A 21,809-nucleotide genomic window follows, 5' to 3' on the forward strand; every position below is an offset into this window, starting at 1 on the left:
GTTCTTATTTTTCATTTTTATTATAATGCAACAGACGTTCATGTGGTTCACACAAAAATTAATATACCTTGAGTGTCACCACTTTCTCCTCCTTCAGCTTCCGATTTCCAAGAATCTTAAAGGGAATCAAACCAGAGATAAATATATTTTTATTTGAGGGGTGAAAGAACTTTCACTGTAAAAATCAAATACCTTATCTAAAATAAAACTTACTTTTTCCAGAGCTTGTTATTACTTCTTCATTTAAACCTTTGTAACCACCTAATTAAAGAAATCCATATTGACAATTAATCAAGATACAAGGCTGTGCACCTCTTTATTTTCATTGCTTATCTTTAAAGAGAACAAGTTCTAAAAATGGACAGACATTTTTAAAGTCCTTCATACAAATAAGACAATTAAGACAGAATTCTTAACTATTTTAAGTTTCTTTAATATTCAAAATGCTGATTTTATGTAAATTTTACTGTTTCATACTACTAGTTTTTACTTAAGCTGCTCTGTCCCTTTCCTCATTTCTATATTCCTCAGCAAAGGAATGCATTTTTTTAAATGAACTAAAAGTCCATCTGTATTGGGTTGTATGATTGTTGTATCATACCATTCCCAGGTTGTATGATTTAGCAGGACTCAGAATAGTCATACACACAGCTATGATTTATTACAGTGAAAGGAAAGGGAGAACGAGCATGGGGCAAAGTCCAGAGTTAACTAGACACAAGTTTCCAAGAGTCCTCTCCCACTGGTGTCATACAGGATACACTTAATTTCCCAAGCAACAAGTTGTGACAACATGTTAAAAATGTTGCCCACCTGAGAAGCTCATTAGAGACACAGTACTCATGGTTTTTATTAGAGGTTGAAAATGTAGACATTTTCTGGTTGGCACATACTAATATTCCACACTCCTGAATGAAAAGCAAGTATTAAAACTACATTGTTGTACAAATACTCCAGACACAGTAAGCCACTCTTAAAACTAGTTGGGTGATGAGAACCCTTCCCAAATCCAATTTCCCAGATGCCAAGCAAAAAACAACCTTGTAAACAGGACATTAGAAGAATAGCAGTCAGCCCTGTCACGTTAACTCTTTTCCATATACTACCTTCATGGTTTTAGATAACTAGTTATCTATTAAAGTCACTTTCTGGCATTATCACAGAAAAGAGTAAGGACTGCATTCTATTTGAAAATCTAACTGGATATATTTTTACATGCAAGCTCTCTAACTTCCTTGTCCTGAACATCCACAGGTCTTGAAATCCTTTTCCCAACAAGATTTGAGCATTTGTAGATATAGTTTAACTAGCCATTAATAACCTCCTCCTATAATGAAGAATCTAAGAATCAAGGGGAGAAATAAAGACAGTTCCAGGGGGTCATCTATTTGAATGCTCTCAGACTACTAAAGATCACTGAGGATTTTTCAGAGACATCAAACAAGTTTTATTATTTTCCTAGTCTGGAAAGCATTTTAACTTTTGTATTATGAAATCTAAACATTTGTAACTCTGAAAAAATTTTTCATAGTACAAAATCATGTATACTGAAACTTTATGCCTTATGCCAAATTAAATAACTAACTCATGAAAAAGCATTGTTTTATTATAAGAACGTGTACATATAGACATATTTCAATCTTCAACATCTGGACAGTATCCCGTTTTATGGTTATATTATTTATTAAACCATTATTTGTCAATGAATTTTGGTTGCTTTTCAGGTTTTATTTATTATAAATGAAGCTTCGGTGAAAAACACCCTTGTGCATACATTGAGCAAATACATCTATGGTATATAATTCCTATAATGGAACTGTTACACTGAGGAGTATTAAATAACTCTCCAAAACAGGTGGAACAAATGTCTACTTCTCAAAGTGTATAAAAGCAGTAACTGTTACCTTTAACTTTAAAAATTAAGTTGAGATTCCATAATGTTAACCATTTATAGGTAAACCAAGTAAGAACTTACCTCGTCTACTTCCACTGCCACTTCTGCTTTGGTAAGTGTCACCATTACCTGTAATGCATTTTTTTGCAGATTATTTTGAGAAAACTCAGCTCATTTTTTTAAACACAGTTCTCCTTTTTTATTTAAATATTTTACCTATTTATTAGAGAGAGAGAGCGTGCAAGCACAAGTGAGTAGAGGGGCAGAGGGAGCAGCAGACTCCCCACTGAGCAGGGAGCCCAACATGGGGCTCTATCCTGGGACCTCAGGATCATGACCTGAGCTGAAGGCAGATGCTTAACTGACTGAGCCACCCAGGTGCCCCTATTGGGTCTTCCTTGAACATGTAAACCATATAGCTATTTCTATTCAAGTATTAAGTGTTGAGGATTCCTGGTCCCTTCATCTATCCATCTCTTAATTCTACATTTATTTTAAAACTTTTCTTCATTTGAACATTGTTCAAAGACTTCCTGGTTTGGTTTGGTTTTGTTTTTGAGAGTTTCGAGTTTACAGAAAAATTGAAGGAAAGGAACAGAGATTTCCCATATACCTGCTCCTTCCCCCATATTTGAAGAGCCTCCCTCATCATCAATATCCCCCATCAGAGTAGTACATTTGTTAAAGCTGATGAACTCAAGCTGACATGGCATAATCCAAGTTTACATTAAGGCTCACTCTTGATGTACATTCTATGCATTTGGACAAATATAAAATGACATGTATCCACCATTAATGTATCATATAAAGTATTTTCACTATCCTAAAAAATCCTCATGCAATTCATACCTCCCCACGACCCCTGGCAACCACTGATGTTTTTACCCTTCTCCAGAGTTGTTCCTTTTCCAGAACTTCATAAAGTTAGAACTTATACAGTATGTAGCCTATCCATATTGGCTTCCTTCACTTAATAACATGCATTTAGGGTTCCTCCTTATCTTTTCATACTTTGAAAGCTCATTTCCTTTTAGTGCTCAATAATATTCTATTGTCTTGATATACCAGTTTATCCACATTTGCACATTTTTATCAACAACTGTGGTTTTTTTGTTTTTCATTTTCTCCTCAAATCCCGTAACTCAGAGTTCTGTCTTTGAAACTATTGCAGGGACACCTGGGTGGCTCAGCGGTTGAGCTTCTGCCTTTGGCTCAGAGCGTGATCCCAGAGTCCCAGATCGAGTCCCACATCAGGCTTCCTTCATGGAGCTTGCTTCTTCCTCTGCCTGTGTATCTGCCTCTGTGTGTGTGTGTGTGTGTGTGTGTGTGTGTCTCATGAATAAATAAAATCTTTTAAAAAAAGAAACTAGAAACTATTGCAAATTTAATTTTCCTTCCCCCAAATAAAGCTATAATTTACACCTCAAATTAACTGGTAGATAAGAGAGAAGAAGTAATTCACAATGCACAATTTTGTAAGGAAGGCAAACTTGCCCATGAATTTTTGCCTGCTGGTCTAAAAAGCAGAGAAAATCATGAGCTAACCTAGTATACTTAAACATATTAGGTTACTAACTATAGAGCTAAAATCATATATAAATTATTAACATTCAATAAGAAATTCTATTTCTTACCTGCACCACTTAATACTGGTCTTCTAGAACCAAAAGGGCCACCAGTGCGCTGTGTTCCCTCATCTTGTTCATATTCCCTATCTATATTTGTACATAATAAAATGAGATTGTTACTTTTAAGAAGTTTTAAAACCATACAGCAAAGAAAAGAAAATCAAATTATAGTGCCAGAAATTAAAGATGTGAGGCAAAACAGTTTAAATTTTACAGGAATCAAAATGAGCATTCTTCTAAGTACCATACAAAGGACTTCTCCACAAACTATTTCTTTCAATTATAAATTACGTCCTCAAAGTTTTATTTTATTAAAATTATTTTATAAAAGAAGCTAGGGCCAATGCTATGTTAAAATAACATATAAGCAAAAGTTAAAGAACCTCCAAAAAGTAAACTGTTACTGCCCCCAAAATTTCAGAATTACATAATCTCATTACTTACTCTCCAGAATAGCACCCCCTTACTCCCACTGTTGCCAATTGAAAGCTTTCAAGTCCTGAACAACAACCCCTGGACCCCTACTCTTTTTTAAATGTGACAATTCACTAATCTCTTACACATTTATTAAATCATTATTACAAATTTAACTTCCAAAACCACTAATCTAACCATTAAGAGACAAATGCAATCCAACAGTGACATCTGAAGTCAATACCCCTAGCTCCAAGGAATGATGGCTGGAGTAATTTAAGGGAGAAAGCCACATTAGTAAATGTACAATGAGGGGTAGAAACTTAGAGAAGGCCATCTCTTTCTAAGCTTGGTCATCATCATCAGAGCTGTAAAACACTTAAATAAGATTAAAGAGCTGAGTCACACAAACTTCTAGAAAGATTCATATATTCCAACTAACAAGTATGCAATTAGATATGGGTCTAAAAAATAATGTTATATACAATGTAGGTGATTATGTACCAGTCTGCGAAGCTATTCTCATATAATCCTCTCAACAATATTATGTGTTAAGGAGGAAATGATGAAAAATAAAACCTAATAGATAAAGCACACCGTTTGTAATTCACTACTAACTTGGATTTCCTAGACCAAATCCTCCACGGCAACCTCGGAAACTACCTCTTCCACCTCTTCTAGATGACCCTGAAGCTTCTGAATCATTTCCATCTTGAAAGCCTATAGTATTAAAACACACACACAAAAAAAAACAATACAAAACAACAACAAAAATCTTGGAGAAATGGTGGCCAAATTTAATTTAAGCCATGCACATTTCAATGACTTTAAACATTTTAAGACATTGTTACTAAAAAGAAATGTCATATTTGACCTATAAGGGTTCAACTTAACTAACATAAACAAACATAGCTACAATTTAAAAAAAAAAAAACAATGCTTACTTTGAGAAAACTAAAAATGACTAGGGGTGGCTGGCTGGCTTAGTTGGTAGAATATGTGATCTTGGCTTCAGGGTCTTGAGTTTAAACCCATGTTGAGGGTAGAGTTTACTTAAAAAAAAAAAACTAAAAATGACTAAAAGGAAAAAGTGTCACTTGTAAAACAATGAAAGTTGCCACAGTTGGATCATTAACAAGATTTTTACAATGTAGAGAAGGATTAGATAAATCTATACTTCTATTTATTCTTTACAGAAAATAGTAAAACACCTTACTCAAAGCACAGATATATAGGCATATATAAAGTCTGATTTCCTGCTATAAATAATGTATTAATTCAACTGAATACCAAAAATCAGAATAAACAGCTCAAGTAAAATTTGATCCCACCTGCAGCAAAACAAGATCAATTCAAAACCAAAATGTCAACTGGGAAGAAAATAAGGAAACGGAGATTTAGTTTATGAACCCGTCACTATTTTACACCCAAAGAAACTGATCAATAAAGGTAAAAATTCTCCATATATTTCTTGATATTGAATTACATGGGTTTTTAAAACCTAAAGGGCAGACTTAATGTAAGGTAAATTCAAAGTTATACATCTACTACTTAAAACTTAGATTCCTCAATCTGGCAATAATCTTTTTGTCAATAATTATATCCACCTTTTAATTCTAATTTATTTGTGCCTCTTTATCTTTGAATAAACTTTGTTGGGGTTTATCTCTTTTAAGAGACAGTTTATCTTTTTGATCCACTTCTTTTTAAGGTATGTTACTTTGGTGTGTGAACATGAATAAAATATATAAAACATATGTATATGTGTGTGTGTGTGTGTGTGTGTGTGTGTGTGTATATACAAGTTTAAAAAATAAAATCAAAACCTATGGACTCACTACCCAGCTTAAAACAAAAAATTTTCAATACCTCTGGAGCCATGGATAGTCTTTTTCTCTATAATATTTCCCTTTCTTTCTCAACCAATATCCTAAATTATTTTTAATTTCCTTGCTCTTAATTTTACCAACTATGTATATATCTTTATGCAACATATTGGTCAGTTTTGTGTTTGAGCTTTATGTAATGGAATTATACAGAATATATTCTTGGTCCTGCCTCTTTAATCCACCTTTGTTCTTGTTGATTTGTAAAAATGTACTTCATTTTACTGTTGAATAATACTTCATTGTTTCTGTTTCATTCATGTTTATTATCTTTTTAACTGTTGAATAATACTTCATTGTTTCTGTTTCATTCATGTTTATTATCTTTTTAAGTGGCTTCTACTAAGTTTTTAATTACTTAAGTTGAACACTTAGCTCACTTCTTTTCTACTCCATATATTTAAGACTATAAACTTTCCTTAAAAAGTTAGCTGCTTAATAGGTTTTGATGTTTTTACTGCCAATTCAGTTCTAAATACATTATTACTGCCATATGAATTTTAATTCATAAATTGAAATTTTCAGTTTCCAAATCTCAAGGGTTAGGCTTTTCATTATGGATTTCTACTTTCATGATACTTTAACAAGAGGACACAGTTTGTGATAAATTCTGTTATATTTTGGGGCTACCTCTTCGCCTTAACTGATAGTAAAATTATAGTATTTTCCATATGCTGAAAAAGAATGTGTAATTTATAATATGGGGCATATTATTCCAAGCACAAATATTAAATCAAGCTTAATAAATGGTATTCAAAACTTCATAGATCTCACAGTCATAATCAATTCTGGTCTGCTTATTCTGTCAATTCTAAGGGAAAAATTATTTAAATCCAGGATTAGAGGTTTAACTAGAATTTGCAAATTTTTCCATATAATTATGTTTACTTTTACTTTAAATACTTAAAAATATGTTGTTAGATTTCAAGCCATGTTCCAAACTATAATAACTTCCCAGTAAACTTGACTTTTATCACTAAGTAATTATTTCTTTATTCTTAATATGTCTGCTTTAGAGTCTATTTTGTCTCCCATTTCTATGTCAGTTTATTGGGGTTAATATTGGACTGACATTTTTTTCTATTTTCAACTCTACATTGAAATTACATTTACTGTTAACATATGATTACTAACATATCCATTTTTTACTTCTATCATCCTATTTTGTGTTCTCCTTACCCTAAGTTTTTCAATGTATTTTGTTTTCCTTTCTGTCCTATCGATTTTCCAAATGCTGCATTTTATGTTTTTGCTTTATTCTCCAATTTCAGTATAAATAAGAAATATTTCTTTTCAGCCTTGTCTCCTTCCTCAAAGTCCTAGCCTTCTATTCTATTGGATTTCTTCCACTAGAAGGTTATATATTACATCCTTTTTCTTATTATCCTTCAATTCAACCATTTTTAAGAAATTCTGAAATTAGTTTCAATCTGTTCTCTTTCCTACTGAGTTGACAAAGAACTAAAGTATTTTCATTTGCTAGTATTTTAGTTATTTCTAAAACCCCTAAATTAATTTACATTACTACAATCTTCTAGAGTCAGACTTACTTGTTTACCAATATGTTTATCAATTTTAAAATGTGTGTTTATTTAGTTTTGCTCATCATTGCTTCCTACTTCTTTCTTGTTGCATTGTTTCTTTCCTGCTAATACCATAATTAAGTAGTTCTTTCCTCAGTGGCCTGACAGTACTCAACACCATCTTTATCTGGGTGTTTTCTGACACCTAAATTATCTGGATATAGCAGTTTGAATTCAGAACTACTCTCCCTCAGGATTCTAAATTCTACTCTATTATGTTCTCCACCTTTATGGGGAAAAAATTCTGCTCTCTGTTGTTCCTTTACAGGTGTATCTGTCTTTTTTCTCTGTTAGTTCTAATTATTTTTATCTTCGTAATTTTGCAATGTCAATATACAGATAAGGGTGTAATTTTTTTTTTCATTTGCTCAAGATTCTTGTACCTCCTTAACTCTGGAAAAGTCTATCAACTAGTCTCTGAATAGCCTTCTTTTCCCTGCTTCGCCTCCTCCCATTTTCTCTGTTCTCTCTTCAAGTGATACTTAGACATTTGTTAGAATAACAGAGCTACTTATTTTATCTCCCATATCAATTAAATGCTTTCGTGTTTTCCATTCTCAAATAGAATTTCCTCAGATCTTTGGATTCATTTATTCTACTCATCTTCGTTTAATCTGTTTAATCTATTATGTTTTCAATCAATAACTACTGCTTTCTGTAAATTCAATTTGGTGCCTTTTCAAAAATAGTTTCTCTACTAAGCAAATGACTATATAATGACTCCCTACCTCCAGTATCTATAGCTTTTAATTCCATACACAGGAGATACACAAACATGTAAATGAACATTCTCTTTTTTTCCCCAAAGCTTATGCCAGTTTCTAATTATATAAGGAGCCTAATAATTAGAGGTAAAAAGAACATGGATATCCTACAGAATTAAAATTCTGCATGACTTTCTGGTTAGAAGGTAGGGATAGAAACTCTACATATTCTACATGGTTTTAAAAATAATTTGTTTTTGGATGCCTGGGTGGCTCAGTGACTGAGCATCTGCCTTTGGCTCAGGTCATGATCCTGGGGTCCTGGGATCGAGTCCCACATTAGGCTCCCTATAATGTCTCTCATGAATAAGTAAATAAAATCTTTTTTAAGAATAGAAAATAATAAATTGACAAGGTAAGTAAAACATTATAAAAGTTAAAATAAATGAACTAGATCTATACTTCAACATATAAATCTTTAAAAACTTGGAATAAAAAGGTCACAAAAATGGGGGTTGGGGTGCCTGGCTGCCTTCGTCAGTAGAGCATGCAACTCTTGACCTCGGAGTATAAGTTTGAGCCCTACTGGGTACAGAGACTACTTAAAATCTTTAAAAAAAAAAAAATCACAAAAACTAGGTATAATAAACTTTTTAAAAGTATGAATAGGAGTATACACTACACACCAATGTTTTTAAAAAGTTACCTCTGGGAAAATGATATATAAAATACAGAGGGAAGGTGGGTCTTCCAACAATTGTGGATTTTTTTTTCTATATATGAAGTAACATATGACAAAAAGTTCCTGTTAAATCCAGGTAGTGGTCATACAAGTGTTTATAATAGAATATTCTGTGCTTTTCTGAGTTATTGAAATATTTCAAAATTTACTTTAAATGTCACTTTTCATAAAATAACATTAATATACTTTTAAAGGTGACATTAGTCCTTCCATGAAGTATATTCTGCATTTCAGAAGTGACAACTGACAATCTCTTGCAGCTCTTAAAAGAGTAATTTTATAAATCATTTAAACTTTGTGTAAACATGAATATTTCATTTCAAAAAGTACTTACCATAAATTTAGCGAGGTCACTCAACCTTCAATATACAAAATTCAATTTTATTTCTATATACTAGCAAACAAAATGAAAAATTTTAAATGATATAGATCACTAACATCAGCAAAAACTGCAAAGTGAGAAACTCCAAATTCTGCTTCTCCAAAAAAGAAAAAAAAAATGAACAAAAACTGTCAGAATTAACATTTTCCAAAATGAAAACTAATCAGGCTTGCAGTAATCCAGAGACTATTTTTTAAAAGCTGATTCTCTCAAAAAATAAATAAATTAATTAATTAATTAATTAATTAAATTAAATAAAAATAAAAAGCTGATTCTCAGTAAGAAACAGTGAACTCTGTGGCATATTTCAACTTACTTCAGTTCCATCTCCTGGCAATTCCACTTCTAGGCATATATTCAAAAGATGCAAAGACAAGGACTCAAACAGATACATATATATGAATGTTCACAGGAGCATTATTCACATAGCCAAAGTAAGTAAAAACCCCAAATGTTCATCGATAGATGAATGGATAAAATGTGGTATTATACATACAAGGGATAATTATTTAGCCATAAAAAGAAATGTTCTTTGTTCAAATACATGCTACAACATAAACAATCACTGAAAACATGCTAAGTGAATTAAGCCAGTCACAAAAGAGAAAATGTGTGATTCCACTTATATAAAATACCTAGAATAGAGGCAAATTCAAGGAAAACATAGAATAGAGTTTACCAGGAACTCAGGGAAAGAAAATAAAGGGACTGACTATATAATGGGTACAGATTTCTGCTTATGTTTCTGTTTCAATTTTGGAAACTGTGGTGACAATTGCACAACACTGTAAATGTACTTAATGCCATTAAATTTAATTAAAATGGCAGATTTTATGTCATAGTTATTTTCTCAAATTTGACAAAAAATATTAATTCCCACATCCAAGAAGCTTAATCAACTCCTAATAGGATAAATTTAAAGAGATTTACACCTATACCTATCAATATAAAACATGAACAAATGGTACTGGGATAGTCACTTGCAAAAGAATTAAGTAGGAACCCTCCCTCACATCACATACAAAAATGAACTCAGAAGGGACTAAAGAGCAAAATAAAAAAGTATTAAAAGGAAACATGGGTGAAATCTACATGACCCCATAAGAGGCAAAGGTTTTCTAGATACAAGAAAAGCACAACCAACAAATGAAAAAATAAACTAGACAGCATCAAAATTTAAAACTTCTGTGCTTCAGAGAACACCATCAAGAAAACAAAAAGGTAACAGAAAGGAGAATATATCTGCAAACCATCTATCTGACAGAACATGTATCAAGAAGATAAAAAGAATTCTTTAAAAGACAAACCAATTTTTTAAATAAGCAAATGATCTGGATAGACCTTCCTTCAAAAGGGATACAAATAGCCAATACACACATGAAAAGCTGTTCAACATACAGCCAGCCATCAGGAAACACAAATCGAAATGACAATGAGATACCATTTTACACCCACAAAAATCACTACTGCCAACAAGACATATAGTAACAAAGATTAGTGAGGATACAAAGAAACTGGGACACCTATACGCTGTTGGAAGGAATATAAATTGGTGAAGCTGCTGTGAAAAATAATCTGGCATTTTCACTCCTGGGTATATGTACCAGAAAAATTAAAACATATGTTCACATAAAACTTGTACACAGAAGTTGATAACAGTATTAGTCATAATAACCCAAAAATAGAAACAATCCAGTAATCAATCAACTGATAAACAGAATGTTGTATAACTGTATAGTGAAATATTACTCAGCCATCACAAGTAATTAAGTACTATCACATGTTACAACATGGACAAACCTTGAAAAGATCATCCTAAGTGAAAGAAAACACAAGAGACCACATATTACATAATTCCATTTATATGAATGAAATGTCCAGAATCAGCAAATCCATATCTACAGAAAGTCGATTAATGGTTGTCAAAGAATGGAGAAAAAAGGGAAATGGGAATAACTGCTGATAGACACAGGGTTTGGGAGGGGGGGGAAGAAAAGAAATGTTCAGGAATTAAATGGTGAGATGGGCATACAACACAGTAAATATATTTAAAACTACTGAGGTATATCTCTAAAATTGTGAAACCTATGTTATATGGAGTAATAGATAAATAAAAAACATATGCATCACAAAATATCAGACACTTAAAGAAAGATGTTTAATAACTCTCTAGTGGAAACTGCAAAACACAACTAGGAAAAACTAAAGATCTACTCAAACAGGGATATTCATGGATCAAAACTCAATATCATAAAGATGGTCATTCCCCTCAAATTCAATGCAATCCCCAAAATACGTCATTAGGTTTTTTTCCTGAAAATTGATAAACTGATTCTAAAAATCACAATACAAAAAAAAAAAAAAACCCTAAGAATAACCCAGAATACTGAAGAACAATGAACTTGGAAGACTTGCCCTACCAAATACTGAGATCTATTATGAATTGCACTAATCAGGCTATATAGCAAAGATGTCAAAATATAGCAACTAACTAGAGGAAAGGAACCAAGTCCAGGAACAGTCATGCATATATACTGTCCCCTGATTTAGGGCAAAGGAGGCCTTGTAGTTTAGAGTGGAAGGAAAAGTGTTTCAGTATGTGATATGGGATCAAACGGATGCCCTCATGGAGAAAAAAAGAAAAAATGTACCTTGATCCTTATTTACACCATATACAAAAATAAAGTCCAGATGAATTACAATCTGAATGTGGAAGTTAAAAAGATAAAATTCTATTATTTTTAAAAGACTTTTATTTATTTATTCATGAGAGAAGCAGAGAGAGAGAGGGGCAGAGACACAGGCAGAGGGAGAAGCAGGCTCCATGCAGGGAGCCTGATGCAGAACTCGATCCCGGGTCTCCAGGATCATGCCCTGGGCCAAAGGCAGGCGCTAAACCACTGAGCCACCCAGGGATCCCTAAAAAGATAAAATTCTAAAAGAAAAATAGAAGAGAGTTATCTTCATGACTTTAGAGGAAGCAAAGAGACTCCCAATATAAATGTCATCCAAGAGTTATTTTTACTACTTTACAAACTTTCTCTAAGTTTTAAATTATTTGCCAATGAAAAGGTAAAAACAAACACCCAACAGAAAAGATGGCAGAAGATTTGAATCAGCACTACACAAAAGATGATGTGCAAATGGCCAGTGAACATATGAAGCACTGCATATTTCATTAGTCCATCAAGAAAAGGCAAATTATAACCACAATAAGATATATCACCACAAACTTAGTAGAATGGTTAAACTTAAAAAGAAAATACCAGGCGTTGGTGAAGATGTGGGAGTATACCTATCTTGAAAACATTTGACAGTAGCTATTAAAGCAAAAAATATACAAAATCTATGAGCCAGCAATTCTACTTCTGAATATATACCAATAGTACCAAAAGAAATGTACTAGAACATCCACAGCAGCAGCTTCAAAATAGCCTAAAACTGAAAGACATCCAAACAGCCATCATTAGCATAACAGTAGAACCAAAGAACCTGTATAGCAATAATGATCTACAACTGCAAACAACACTATGAATGCATCTCACAAATACATTAAGCAGAAGATGGACGGAGAAGAGTATGTTGCATGATTCCATTTATATCAAGTACAAAAACAGAAAATTAGCCTAAGTTGCTAAAAGTCAGAATAAAAGTTAACCATGGAGTGGGAGTGAATGAAAATGAGCATAAAAGGGACTTCTGGAGGTGCCAGTAATTTCTATTTCTTGATTTGGATGCTTATAAACACACTAAGCCCAGGTGTGTTCAGTTAATGAGAAATCATTGAGCTACACAGGTACGAATGAGGTATGCACATGTCTGGTGCTATATATATATATATATATATATATATATATATATATATATGTCATATTTCAATATAAACTTAAATATGCTTATATTAATGCATACATATTGGTAATTTACTGAGTGACCACCATGTGCAAATTTTCTACCTCCAAATATATATAATTAAATAGAATAGCCATCAGAGATGTGCAAAAATGAACGATTCCCTGCCAGTCATTCTGTATTAGTCATTAAGCCAGGATCAAGCATAAAGATCTGCAACTGGCTTTTGATTACCTCACTTAAATACGAATTAGACTAATTTAAAGAAAATATTTTTTTTTAAAAAAAGAAAATATTGAGGAAGATACTGGGCTGCAGAAAACAACCAAATATTTAAAACTAAGAACAATGTCTGAGGAACATTAAATGTTAAAAATTGCTTGTTAAAAGGGGAAAAAGGCAATTCTAAAAGAAGAATCTGACTTTTTCTTAGCTAAACTTTCTCCTTGTCATTACATGTCCCCCTGCAATCATTAAAAAACATCCCAATTTATGACAAATAGCTAACCCTCATTCACCAAATTCTTCCCCACCTCACAGCCCTAAGAAGGCTATTTTGAAGGGCATACGAGTCCTAGCTGTACTAGGAAGGGCCTGGTATTCAATGGGCTATCTAATGGGCAAAAGAAAATGATGTTCTCAATACAGTAAAATGATGTATCTGATTATCATATATAGTTCCTAAGAATAAACTCTTTTATTATAAGTAGGTTTGCACAACTTTAAAAATTTTATAAGTTCACTATGTTTTCATGGGTTTTATTGTTGCTATTTTAACATGTCTACCCAGAAATTATCAAGAATTAAATATAGTAATGTTTATACCATCTCACCTCAACTTCATTAGAGGCCGAATCAGCAGAGTATGGTAGAGCACTGCCAGACCCGAACAAAATGTAATCTACAATTTCTTCATTCTCCCACAAATCCAAATATTCTATTCAGAGAGACATCCCAGTTCAAAGATATTGTGACTGACCAGAACTCACAGTCCCTATTCTGTACTTCACAGCACATTCTGGAGATCTTTAGGGAAAAAAATCCAGTGACCTTAGAAAGTCTAAGTACAAATCATTCCAAAATGTGGTCCTTACCGCCTCTTTTGGAAAATCCTCTGTTCCGTGTTTGATTATCTTCACAGTCATTATTAGATTCTTGAATAAAAATTTAACATGTGAATAGGATCTAAATAATTAACTTTAAAGTTGTAATATCTAAAGAAAAGCACTATCACAGTATAAATTAGTGAGGAAAATGAATATTAAGTTAAAATATGAACATTTTAATTCTTTTTTTAATTTTATTTTTTTGAACATTTTAATTCTTGAAATAATTTTAGCAACAGAAAAAGACATTATTCAGTCAACTATACAAATCATTTCACGTATCTAAATGTTAAATGTTAAGTGTATAACTGAGAACTCACTATTTCCCAAGTGCTCCACACAAGTAAAAAAATAAGAATGTCATCAATATTGATACGATTGAAAATGGTTTCAGAAATATCTAAACTAGGGACACCTGAGTGACTCAGGGGTTGAGCATCTGCCTTTGGCTTAGGGCATGATCCCAGTCCTGGGATCGAATTCCACATCAGGATCCTTGAGAGAAGCCTGTTTCTCGCCTCTGCCTATGTCTCTGCCTCTGTGTGTCTCTCATGAATAAATAAAATTTATTTAAAAAAAGAAATAGGGATCCCTGGGTGGCACAGCGGATTGGCGCCTGCCTTTGGCCCAGGGCGCGATCCTGGAGACCCGGGATCGAATCCCACATCGGGCTCCCGGTGCATGGAGCCTGCTTCTCCCTCTGCCTGTGTCTCTGCCTCTCTCTCTCTCTCTCTCTCTCTCTCTCTCTCTCTCTGTGACTATCATAAATAAAAAAATAAAATAAAATAAAATAAAAATAAATAAATAAATAAATATCTAAACTATTAAAGCAGTCAAGTGGTTCTTAAATGTAGGCCATACACCATAAGAAATACATGACAATTTTTTTTAAAGATTTTATTTATTCATGAGACACACGGGGGGGGGGGGGGGGCAGAGACACAGGCAGAGGGAGAAGCAGGTTCCATGCAGGGAACCGGATGCGGAACTAGATCCCAGGACTCTAGGACCACGCCCTAGGCCAAAGGCAAGACACTAAACCACTGAGCCACCCAGGGATCCCCGACAATTCTTTTTAAAATGCTATCAATATGTCTGTAATTTGCCTTTCTTACTAAAGGTTAGGCATTAGTGTTTTTTTTTTAAACATATGCAAACTTTTCCCCAATCATCCTAATGAAACAATTGGGGGATATCTTGTTTTTTCTGTTTTTAATGACATTATCAAGTAACATTACCATTTTCTAAACAGTGGAATAAGAATTACTACACTGAAGGCTGCCTAAGGATTAGCTAGAAAGTTTGTTAAAAATAAATTCCTAGAAAAAAATAAAATAAATTAACTAATTCCTAGAATCCACACCCAGAGATGTTTATCAGCAACAAATAAATAATTTTTCAAAGTTTAAAAATATGTTAGTAATATGACTTTAAGTAATAACTTTAAACTTTCTGGAAGATTCCAACAAAGCCACATTTGGGGATTACAGAAACAGTTTCAAGAGACCTTGCTACATGTCATTAGTGTTTAAAATCCGAGACCTTTATCTCATAGTAATGACATCAAGTATCTAGAAAGCTTAGAAGATACCAGTTAAGTTCCTATGCAAAAGTACTAATCTACTTAACAATTAATATTAAAGAAATAACCCAGGGCTCTTGTTGTAGGCTCCTACTTAAAATGAAGTCAACAAATACCAAATATTTCCTAAAGAGCCATTTAATATTGACAACTTTCCAGGAAGGAGGCTTTAACACTACAAGGGAGCTTAACAGGAAGGAAAGAATTTTGGAAAGCTTGGCCATCCCTGGAATAATGAGGACAGCTAACATTTATTGCCTTATATAAGAAAAATCTACAAATTAATTTGAGATCTGACAAGGACAAAGGGGTCTCACAGTGTCTTTGTCCAGTTATTGCCCTAAAACAAACTTCTATTTTGACCCCACTGGAAATTATAATAGGCAAATGACATCAGGTGAAGTTGGGTGAAGAGTACAATTGCATTAGGAGAAGGGGAAGGAAACTCTCTACTATTTTTCTAACTTGTAATGAGGCTCATACTATTTCAAAATAGTTATTAAAAAAAAAAGAATTTCTGTAAAGTTAGGAAATAAAGCCAAGCACAAAAGAAATATCATCCCAAGATTAGCTATGACCATATATTACATGAAAATTAATTATAGAAAACATACAAAATATACATAACATGTAAAGTATAAATACTTAAACATATAAACATAAATAACATGATACATAAGTATATTAAATATATATTTAGTATGTAAATATATTAGATATCCAATATAAACATATTTATATAATTTTTTAAATAGTAATAACGCAGAATTCAGTATGGTTTAGCACCGTTCTAAAGGAATAACATGTACTTTTTAAATCTTCACAAAAACCTTGTAAAGTAGGTATTATTCTTTCTATAAATAGAAAAAATGAAATACAGAGAAGCTTAATATGTTTTTTCAAGGTAACATAACTGAGAAGAGGAGAATTTGGGTCTTAAACCTACAGTGTCTAAATCCAAAATTAAAGGTCTTTATCACTAACTAAACCAGCTGGAAGAAATGAGACTGCAGGGAAAATAACCACAAAAGATGCTATTTGTGTGTAGAATAAAAGCTCTATCATGATATCAGAATCTGTTCCTCATCTTGTCAACAACAATTTTAAGAATGAAAGAACTCAATCCATATACATTTTTTTTTTCTTTTTAGGGGAAGTAAGCTTGAGAAAGAAGAAAGACTATTTTGGAGGAAAGTTCTTTCAGGTGCCATGAGAAACTAGAATTTGTGTTCAAAAGTGCTCTGGCCTACCACTGATAAAAATCAACAAGGGAAGAAGGTCTGGGCTAAGTGAAAATGATCTTGAATATTCTATGATTTTAAAAAGGAAGATTAAGTAAAATAGAAATGGAAAAGAATTAAAATGGTCATTTTTTCCTTCCATCAAATATTTGTTCTATGGTATATTTTCATTTGAATAAGATGAAAAAAGCATAGAAAATCAGGGAGAATGAGACTGACAATGGCTTAGGGAAAGAAACAGTCTTATAGGTATATTAAAACCCTATCTAATTCCAAAGGGTTTTATGGTGATCAGTTTAGGCTTGGTTTTGATTTTGAGAATCACTGTTAAAAGTACAATGAGATTAACTCTCAAATATTTAATGAAGATAGATGGCATTTACCATGAATGTGTCTGGTATTAAACTTTATATTTTCATTAAGCCTGCCTAACAACCTATAATACAGACGTCCTCCATTCTGCAGAATACGAACTGTGGCTCTGAGAAATTAAGCAACTTGCTCTTAGTCATTCACATAGCAGGGACAGGAAACAAAGTCTGCAGCTCCAAAGTATATTATGTTATTAAGAGTATACAGATAAGGGCACCTGAGTGGCTTAGTCAGTTAAGTGTTCGACTATTGATTTCGGCTTAGGTCATGAGACAGAGCCCCACATGGGCTCTGTACTAGGCATGGAGACTGCTAAAGATTCTTTCTCTCTCTCTCCCCTTCTGCCCACCCACCCTCTTCCTCTTTTTAAAAAAAAAAGAAAAAACATTCCACAGATAAGTGATTACCAATAAAAAGACATCAGAATCACCAGTGATGCTTTTTAAATATAGTTTCCAAGGTCTCACCCAAATCTACTTAATCTACTTAAAAGCACTATTACTTACTATAATCTATCTTCTGATAACATTACTCTACTTTCATCACTCTGTATTCCTCCAAACCAGTTGGTTAGTACCTTTGCCAGAAATGTCCCGATTTCAGCAGTCATCCACATTCTCATGAATCTTTTCCCACTGTTAAAAATTACGTGAGGCTGAAGAGGGACCTGCATGTCCTAAAATGTATGTATATATGGACATGCAGTTTTGTTCTTTCTATTATCCACTTTTTCTTAAGGAAAGAAACCATTCAAAAGTTGCACCTCATAGATTAACTAAGGCAGGCTGCAAAAGGTCAAACTAGGACACCTGAATTCTTGGTTAAGGCTCTGGCTATAGCTGCTTTATAAATATATATTTTTTAGATTTTTATTTATTTGACAGAGAGAGAGAGAGAGAACAAGCATGTAAAGGGAGAAAAAGAGTTCCCACCAAGCAGGGAGCCCAGTGTTGGGCTCGATCCCAGGACTCTGGGATCATGACCTAAGTCAGAGAAAGATGCTTAACCAATTGAGCCACCCAGATGCCCCTACAGCTGCTTTGTAAAATCAGGTTTAAATAAATTAGAATTGAAAAAGACTATGACACTTAATCTTAGTTTCTCTTTAGCATGTACTCTGAACATTACATTTTAAAGCTACTACAAAAAACATTGAACTCACCTCTCCAGAAACCAGAGCTATCACCTTCTTCAAACTTATTTGAAAAACCTATACAAAAGAGAAAATTAAACTTGTAAACTTCTGACAATTACCTATACCTCTATGGTAAACCAAAAAAAAAAAAAAAAAAAAAACAACAAACAAAAAAGGGACTGCTAGTTATGATGACCCTTTAAAATAGGATAAACCACAAAGAACTACATATATACACACCGAAAGAAAACCAACACAGGTTGGATTATGACTTCTGCCTTGTGTCAATTAATGAAGGTAAAATGTCCAGCCAATGTTATATTACCTCGAATGTCATATGCTTCTATATACAGATGGTCAGAAAAGGGGTATATATATCAACATAAACACTATATATTTTCTATTCAAAAGACCAAAGTTTTTAAAACCTTATAAATTAACTCAATCTCTTGATTCGCCAGTGGACAATACCAAATTATAATCTAATCTTCAATAATCCTTCCCATCTCAATAATAAGGAAATTCTTCCAACATTTTTTGTTAAAAAAAATTTTTTTTACATCTTTCATTTACCTCTGCTTTCAAATTTCTCATATAATAAAAACCTGTATCTAGATTTATGTGTCTCTGGAGCATACAGATACATCTCTAAAATTAATTTTAAATGCATTATCAGTAGTATTTCACAAAAGTATTAAATGTTGGATCTTAAAAAAATGATCTTTAGTGCGAAGATATTCAGAGTAATATTCATTAAAATTAAATGCCCCTATAAGATGGCTGTCAATCAGTATTTAAGCTAAATTATAAAATATTAAATGTATTAAATCATGGTTTCTGCAATACAGAAACCAATTACTGTCTGACATAAATTTATATGCAGAATGTATACATAAAGCTACTTAATATCTCAGGTTCATAAATCTAACATCCCTTTTAGCACAGAAATTTAATACATAATTATGACACAAAAATAAGTACCAATAGGATTAGGTGACAAAAAAGGTTTTCCTTGAAAAGATAAATAATTTCAAAATAAAAACAATCTGTACAGAAAGAGTATATTACCATGAAACCTAAATTTTGAGTTATTTAATCCATTTCAAGATTTGCAATCTTTCAAGTTGGTTCAGAAAAGGATTATTCTATCTACTTCCCTCTACAACTGCCCCTTCCCTCCATTCTATCCTCTTCAACTGCTGGGTTTCCAAAATGCTTCAGAAGTCTTCCACCTACACAGTACTGGTCTTGATCTTAAATTCTGCATCAGTTCTGATATACAGTTTTTAAAGTTTTTTTTTTTTTTTTTTTTTTTTTTTTAGTTTTTAAAGTTTTTAAGGAAGAAAAGAATTTCAAAGCTTCTACTCGTTCTTTGTTCAACTAGATGAAGATTTAAATTTACCTTTGGAAGTATGTAAGATGGATCTCTTGCTGGGAGGCACAGGGGAAGGGAGTCTTGAGTACAGAAAAAAAAACTAGGGTTCACTCAAATTGTGATTATAAAGTATCATAAGCAGTTTACCTCTGTTTCCAAAACTCTTTCCAACTCCAAAACCACCCATTGTAGATGTATTCTCTCTTTTATTAGACTCACCAGCATCTGAAAACGTTCAGAGTTAAAACTCTTTAGAACATAAAATTAACTGTGTCATCAAAAACTAGGAATTAAATGAATCTTTGGGATTACTTAAAAATAAAATCTTTTAAGGGGGAGGCGGGGCACCTGTCTGGCTCAGCTGGTAGAGCATGCAACTCTATCTCAGGATGGTAAATTTAAGCCCCATGTTGGGTGTAGAAATTACTTAAAAATAAAGTCTTAAAATGAATGAATGAATCAATCTTTTCTGTAAAGGGACTTCTAAGGATAGGGAGAAAGTAGTACAGAAACTTATAAAAATAAAATATCCTGCAACTTCTATTTAAAAACTCTTGAATTATAATACCAAAGTAAAAACATAAACATACTACTGGTGAAATACAGCTTTCTACTACTACTTGTTACTTAACTTTTTATCAGGAAATTCAACTCTGTGATTTTCTGTATACTGAAACCTCACCCTGAAGAAAGCCACTTATTTATGCTTCTGCATGGAAGTCCTGCTATTGAAAATTTTATACTCTTATCCTGTTGTGCTTTTTTTAAGATTTTATTTATTTATTCATGAGAGACAGAGAGAGGCAGAGACATAGGCAGAGGGAGAAGCAGGCTCCCAGCGGGCTCCCAGGACTCTGGGATCACGACCTGAGCCAAAGGTAGATGCTCCCAGCCCCATTGCCCACCGAGAGCCACCCAGGTGCTCCTCTTGACCTTTTTTAAAATTATCATTACTTAATCATTTTGTTAGCATTTAAATTGCTCTCAATCTTTCTACTTTTAAAACTCAAATTAGGAAGGAACTACACAACAAAGAAATAAAAGCTGAACTACCACTTCCTGAGTCACATCTCTACCACTCCGGGTCTTTCCTTATATTATCCTTGTGAACTTTATCCTCACAATGATGAGCATCCAACATTTTAACTCATACCAAACTATTTGCCATACTCCACATTGTTAACTTCTAATATTTTCTACCTTCCTACACACTGGTCCTTAAGCAAGGCATTCCCTGCTTTTCTATTTTTCCTATCAAAATTCTTTTCACTCTGCAAAACCCCATTTCAAAGGCCACCTCCTCTATGAAGTCTTCTTTCAGACTTCAGTCATAATCAATCCTTCCTCCACATTCCCACAGCATACTATCACTTACTTTCTTTGTGTTTCTCTACCACTAGTTAAGAATTTTGAAGACAGAGTTGCTATGGCAAGAAGCATAGCTATTTAAGCCAAAAAACTGGACAAAAGACATACAAACTGATATAAACTGACACTTTAAACTATCACTAGAAAAATTTAAAGCATTTTCTTGTGGTCTTCATAAATTGTGTCTTACCTAACTATACAATATCCTAATGCAGGGAAGTTAAAGATCTACAAAACTCCTCAAGCCACGTGCAAAATTGTGTATGAGCAATTATCTGTATTTTCATCAGATTCTAAAGATGTGTATGATTCAAGAAGTTAAAGCTATTTAGGTCATACTTCACAGAACATGAAAAGTGATCAATACTCTATTATGAGCAATTAAGGGTCAGTTTCTTTCCTTTTTTTTTTTTTTTAAGGAAGGGTGATTTTCAAAAACAAATTGCTAGCTACACAAGCTCTGAGAAAAAATATAGAGGTTGAAACTAAAGTATTCCATTAACAGTAAGGGAAAGGAGTTATATTCATTGGTCTATGAATTTCCA

The 21,809-nt window shown here is 32.9% G+C and overlaps 1 protein-coding gene across 3 annotated transcripts in view; it reads right to left on the minus strand.

Annotated features, from left to right (window-relative positions):
- The window catches only part of DDX4 (DEAD-box helicase 4), an 87,943-nt gene that overhangs the window by 26,130 nt on the left and 40,004 nt on the right, over positions 1–21,809 (minus strand). The window contains exons 4-11 of one of the 3 annotated variants that reach the window (XM_055332171.1): positions 20,044–20,121; positions 18,549–18,596; positions 14,180–14,239; positions 4,555–4,656; positions 3,529–3,609; positions 1,976–2,023; positions 214–261; positions 68–115 (exon numbers count right to left, since the gene is read on the minus strand). In XM_055332171.1, the coding sequence (XP_055188146.1) occupies positions 68–115; positions 214–261; positions 1,976–2,023; positions 3,529–3,609; positions 4,555–4,656; positions 14,180–14,239; positions 18,549–18,596; positions 20,044–20,121 (513 nt within the window). The remainder of the gene's footprint in view (positions 1–67; positions 116–213; positions 262–1,975; positions 2,024–3,528; positions 3,610–4,554; positions 4,657–14,179; positions 14,240–18,548; positions 18,597–20,043; positions 20,122–21,809) is intronic. The other 2 variants (XM_055332172.1, XM_055332173.1) reach the window with 2 other exon arrangements.

This window comes from Nyctereutes procyonoides, unplaced genomic scaffold (assembly GCF_905146905.1).
Source record: "Nyctereutes procyonoides isolate TBG_1078 unplaced genomic scaffold, NYPRO_anot_genome, whole genome shotgun sequence".
NCBI classification, from domain to species: domain Eukaryota; kingdom Metazoa; phylum Chordata; class Mammalia; order Carnivora; family Canidae; genus Nyctereutes; species Nyctereutes procyonoides.